This window comes from Panthera leo, chromosome A3 (genome assembly GCF_018350215.1).
Source record: "Panthera leo isolate Ple1 chromosome A3, P.leo_Ple1_pat1.1, whole genome shotgun sequence".
NCBI classification, from domain to species: Eukaryota; Metazoa; Chordata; class Mammalia; order Carnivora; family Felidae; genus Panthera; species Panthera leo.
In genome coordinates this window covers 90306740-90312956 of record NC_056681.1, presented here as the reverse complement: position 1 = coordinate 90312956, position 6217 = coordinate 90306740, and the positions used below count along the sequence as shown (strand labels likewise).

At 40.1% G+C, this 6217-nt stretch overlaps 1 protein-coding gene across 1 annotated transcript in view; it reads left to right on the top strand.

Annotated features, from left to right (window-relative positions):
- Window positions 1-276: 276 nt before the first annotated feature.
- The window catches only part of SLC4A5 (solute carrier family 4 member 5), a 92031-nt gene continuing 86090 nt past the window's right edge, over window positions 277-6217 (top strand). The window contains 1 exon segment of the mRNA XM_042932750.1: window positions 277-427. Within this exon segment, the coding sequence (XP_042788684.1) occupies window positions 340-427 (88 nt within the window). The 5' untranslated portion in view covers window positions 277-339.

Here is a 6217-nt window from a genome sequence, read left to right as displayed (position 1 = left end):
AAGTAAATAATGGCTAGCCTCTTTCATTACACATTTCTGTTGTTTGGTTTGGAAACTGTACCTGGTCTTGTTGCTAGTGGTTAGCTTGGGGATACTTTGCTTATTTTCCCTTCCTCTTCTGGGGCATTCATGGGTGAGGTCTGCAGGGCCCAGAGGCAACGAATAAGCTACCGGTTGGGAGGGTGGCCTTTCTCTAGCTTCTGAGCTTAGTTTTTAAAGCCCAGCATGACCCTGTGTCATTCTTGTCAATTCAGTTCACAAAATAATCTCAGATGAGCCCTCGGGGAGGTCCTTTTTTTTGCAATTCTTTGGACTATCAGAAGAGTTCACTGGATATGGATGTTGGACTGGCCCCTGTTCTTAGATATAATTAGGTCAAATGGTTTAAAAGATGGGATGGTAGGAAAAACTCCCAAAAGACTGACTGGTAAGTGTGACACAGTCCTTTTTCTAATTAGTTCCCCCCACCCCGAGATATGGATGTCTAATCTTGAGGATTTATTGCTATATTTTGCCCCTCTTCCCTAAGAAACTATTTTGTTCTGTTTGTTTTCAGTGTCTAGAACAAATACCTGGAACAAAGAGGATTTGTTGAGTTGAATTGATGTGCCTCTGTGGACAGGGTTAGGGGGTTCAGAGAGGTGGCAGTGTTAAATGTCAGGTGATTCAATTACCAGAGTTTTGATAGTCAAAATGTATTGCATACCCATGAGGTTGGCTGTATCACCACCTCCTTGCTGCTCTGCATAAGGCTGCTTGGGGAGGGACTCTGATTTCTGTTTCCTGGTGTTGCACTCTGGTGCTTAGCCTTGCAGGCTTAGGACATTGATTTTGTCAGTAGGGTTTGCATTCTCAGGGATCCAATATGGGATTCCAGGCTGGTGGCAGGGGCAGTAAAGTGGGAAAGAGAATTTGGTCTGATTCCTCACTGTAAAGCCATACTCACCCCAGGCTCTAAAGATGGATGGGAGAATAATGATGAGTGAGTCATGTTACCCAGTGGAGGGGCTGGTGTAGGAAAAACTGCTGCTGCAAGTTCTTTCATTTGCAACATGCCAGGGGCTGGTGTGTAACTAACACAATTCCTTTGGCAACATATTGCAGTGGCCGGTTGTACTGGTTAATATTCTAGGGATGTAAATAACTCAAATGGACTGAAGCTAGCTGAAGAGAAAAGAAGGGTTTATTATAAGGCCTTTGGGAGGTCTTGCAGATGGGAATTCAGCTGGACATCTGGATAGGCCTAGAACTCAGAAGTTGATGGCCTCTTCCAGACTCCCCTATCTCTCATGTCTTGACTTCTTTCTTTCCTCTCCTATCCCCTCTCTCCCTCCATTTTCTCCCTCCCTTTCTCTTTCCCTGCCTTCCTTCCTTCCTTGGGTTGGGGAATCAAAGAGAAGCGAATTTCAATTATAGCTCCACCATGCCTGGCCCTGTGACACAGGAAAAAACTTAACTTAATTCTCTGAATCTCCATTTCTTTATCTGTAAAATGAGGGTGAAAATTACGCACTTCACTGAATTTTAGTCTGGATTAAATGAGATTATGAAAGCATTCAATTAATATGGATTATATAAAATGTGGAGATAGAAATTCTGTTTCAAGGGTTAGGTCACTTTTGGAAATTTTTCTGGTGAGCCATTGCTGCTGCTGATTAGAGTAGTAGTTTATTTAAACACTTTGCAAATGGCCAACATGCTGCTTGATTTGTTTCAAATGAATGGTTTCCTTTAAAGATGATCAGGGGCAGCCTGGATTCTTCTCCTACTTCTGCATACTCCTGGAAGGGAGCTTCTCTCAAGTTGTGAGGAGGTAGGAACCAGCACAGAGGAGGTGGGGAAAGAATGGTCTCAACTAGTGCAGAGCTGGGAGACGTGCATCTACTTGAATATGAACTACATTACATCTCCATGCTTCCATAGTTGTGTAAAGTTTTCACCTGCTCACATCCGTATTGCCATTTTGCATTCACTTTTGTTTGGTTTCCAATCTGAGAATCTATAGTACTTCAAATATGAAAGAATATGTTTTTAAACCATGCTGGAAAAGCCTCTTTCATTTGTATTAGTCAGGCCGGTTCAAAATCCACTGACTCCGGGAGTTACAAGTTATCAGTACTTCTGATACTGTTTCTCCACTTTTCTTGGATGCTTTCCTCCATGTGGCAAGCAAGATAGTAGCACCCAAGCTTGTCAGCTTCACAACACCAGCTCCAGAGCCAGAGCCAGAGCCAGAGCCAGAGCCAGAACAGTTAGTTTTTGGATGGACCAAGTGGAAATGTCCTGGGAAGAATTATGATTGGCCCAGCATTGGGCATGGGATCAGCATGCAACCAATCTCTGTGATGGGGGAAAGGGGATTATTTGATTGGCCAGGCTGGGTCACATGGCCTTTCCTGTTTGTGGTTAGGGAAAGGTGGAATCTTCTCCACCTAAAAGATTTGGAGGCAGGTTCTATTTGTTAAAGAGAGAGGATCTGTTACTCATCTTCTCTACTCCTCATGCTATGAGGGTGGAGGAAGATATAAATTCTCAAAAAATCACCAACCAATCGGAGCTACCAGTGCGTCCATGCTAAGCTTACCAGTACACAATACCCGGCTTGAATGCAAAGATGTAATCTTGTTATGTATGTGAGGCTCATGTGAAGCAAACTCCGTGTACGGTGATTCAGTTTAATAGACACTATAAATGGGAGTTGTTGTCTTTTTAAACAGTGGTTCTCAAAGTGTGGCCCCTGGATCAGCAGCTTCAGCATCAACTTGTTGGAAATGCAAACCTTTAGTCTACACGCCAGATCCACTGAATCAGTAACAGTGGGGTGGAGCCCAGAAATCTAGGTTTTAATCAGCCTTCCAGGTGACCAATACATGCTTAAGTTTGAGAACTACTGTGAACCACTTTCTTAAAGATTCTTTGTTTTATAGTTCTCCTGAATATTTTAAACACGATTCACTTTGAGCCAACGGATTTAACCATGGATTTTCAGGGGGATACAATTATGGCATGAAGGGGGAGTACACATGCCATATTAAGTTATTTGCCTTAAAATATTTAAAATAAAAATAATATATACCCATATTTAAAAAATCAAGTAACACATGTAAGAGATTATAATAAAAAGCAAGAAAAACTCCATTCCAGCTTCCTACACACTCCACTGTTCCACTTCCCAAAGATGATCACTTGGAATTCTTTTAGCTTTTTCTGTTGACTACACCCGCCAATAATTATACATATGGTTTATATAAATGTATCTCCTGCAATTTTTCAGAGTTGCATAGTAGCCATCCACAGGTGAATATTTAATTATCTTATACCACACCCATCTCTTCTTCATTCTCTCAATGTACATATATCATCATTGTTTTTAGTTAATTAAAAAATCAGTGTTTATACTCCTATGACCATGTACCATAATCACATTTTATTTCTTGCAGTTTTAATTTTTTCCTGGTGTTTCCAGTTGCCTTTCTTGGCATTTTCTGTCTTTGTCGCTGTCTTAAATTGTTCCAGATTCTCAAGGAGTGTATCAAATCTCTGGCATTTCATCTTTTCCTTGAGTGGCTCCTTCTGAAACCTCATTTTTAGCTCTTCTGAGGACTGACTGGGGCTGTGGCGCAGCTGTCATTATTCTTCTGGTTGGACCCCTCTCCTGGATCCCATTGTCTTCCCCTTCTTGGTTCCTGGTGGTAACATACTTAAATAACTTCCCAGGAAGTTATGAGACTGAAGTAAAATGTAAAATGATTTCTTTTTTTTTTTTTTAATTTTTTAAACGTTTTATTTATTTTTGAGACAGAGAGAGAGAGAGAGAGAGAGAGAGAGAGCATGAACGGGGGAGGGGCAGAGAGAGAGGGAGACACAGAATCTGAAACAGGCTCCAGGCTCTGAGCCATCAGCCCAGAGCCCCACGCGGGGCTCAAACTCACGGACCGCGAGATCGTGACCTGAGCTGAAGTTGGACACTTAACCGACTGAGCCACCCAGGCGCCCCAAAGTAAAATGATTTCTTGCTGAAATCATTGCTGAGTCTGAAAATGTCTTCTACACTCTGTCTTGACTGGCTGAGTAGAGAATGCTAGGTTTGGAAACCATTCTCCTTCAGAATTTTGGATGCGTTGCTCCATCATCTTCAGTTATCCAAGTTGCTGGTAAGAAATCTTCTGATAGTCTGATTTTTATTCATTTATAGGTGACCTGTTCCTGTTTCTTTCACTCTAGAAGTTTTTAGGATTTCTTTTTTCTTCACATTCATCTAGTGTTCTAAAATTTCATAATAACATATCAAGGTGTGATATTCTTTAGTCATTCTTTTTGCAAGGTTCTCAGTTGGCCCATTTTATTTGAGACTGTTATGTCATAGTGTTGGGGATTTCTCTTATTTCTTTTAAAAAAACCTCATTTAATATTTTTAAATAAAATATTTCAAACTTGTAAACGTAAGACATTCACATATCACTGTCCAGAATTAACAGATGTTCACATTTTATCATATTTGCCTTATATCTCTCTATAGCTATCCAAAATATCAAAGATACAGCTAAAACATCAATATTAAATCTTACCTCTCCCCAGAAGTAACCGGAAGTTAGTGTGTCTCATTCCTCTGCATGATTTTATGCTTTTACTTACAGTGTAGCGATGAACAGTAAAATGTAAAACAATGTTTTCAAGTTTTATATAAATAATGTCATTTTGTTTATATCTCTTTACAACTTCTTTTTAAAAAAATTCCTTATGTTTTTGAGATTTATGAATGTTAATACACAGGATCTAGTTAATTCATTTGATCTCCCCATAGTATTCCATTATGTATCAGTTAGGAAGGTCTTTAGCTAAAAGTAACATAAAATTTGGCTAGCAATTTAAATATACAAAGTAGATTTTTTTTTCATGTAATAGGAAGCCCAGAGATAAGTGGTCTGGAGCTCAGTGACATTATCAGGAAGGAAGATTTGCTCTAGCTTTCTGCTTTGTCCTCAGCCTGATCCGTTGCTCTCATACCCATCACATCATTGGTGCAAGAGGGCTCCTTCATGTAGAAGTCTCATGTCTGAGGTCTATGCAGGAAAATGGGGGAGGTAATTGGCCAAATGTGGATTCCAGAGGTGTTTGTTACTTTTTATTAGGAAAATAAAAGCTTTTCTTCAAGCTCTACCCAGAGGACTTCCATTTAAATCTCACTCACTTGATAGGATTACATGACTACTCCTAAGATCAGTTACTGGTCAAAGGCCATATGATCACCATGAGTAATTTAGATAGATCACAATTCATGCCTGGAGTTGGGGAAGGTGTCTACAGCCATGAAGAGCCCTGTGTCTCTACCTGAAAAAAAAATAGGCAAGACAAGGAGAGGATGGATGTTAGAAAGTGTAGCAGACACTGTTACACAACCACTCAGTGCCCATTCTCTGTTTTCCTTACTAATAGAACCCAATCTTATATGCCCAGTAAATACTGTCCCAGAGTCTTTTGTCCTATGACCCAGGTGTGGTTTTGAGAAACAGAAAAGTATAGTATTTAAACAGGAAGTGGTTTAATTGTTCCCCATATCAAGAAGCCCAAGTGTGGGCTGTCCAGTGCTATAGAATGGCTCAGCGAAGACATTAAGGATTCAAGATCCTTCTTCTCCTTGTATCCATAATTAGCATGTGGCCTTCATTCTCATGATGACAAGATGGCTACTGCACTTCCAGGCATCATGTCTATGCTCTAGGAATAGAGGGAAATGGTTTGCCAGATAAAATAGTTTGCCCAAATATTGCTTGGGACATACTTATATTAAAAATTATTGACTGTGTATACAAAATTCATATTTAACTGAGAAAAACTCTATTTGTTAAATCTGACAACCCTCTCCAGGAAGGAAGAAGAAGGAAAAATGAAGGGGCTTTCTTCTGCAGAGGCTTCATCCAGTAAGGGAATCTTCCTAGGTTCTTTCTCCTAAATCTCTTTAGATAGAGATTGCTGAGGGGCATCTGGGGGAAGTGACTGTTTTTAGTCAGCTGCACTGCTGCCCTGAATAAAATCAGAGAAGAAAGGGGGATGGACATCAGGCAGAAGGCTAGCAATGTCCTCTATGTCTTACAACCTCTCTTCACCCTGAAATCTCCTCATCTCTTCAAATAGTTACTTCCAATGTAGGTATTAAAAATATTTAACAACTCATATGGTATTGACACTAACCAATCAGAATGGATACATGACTACT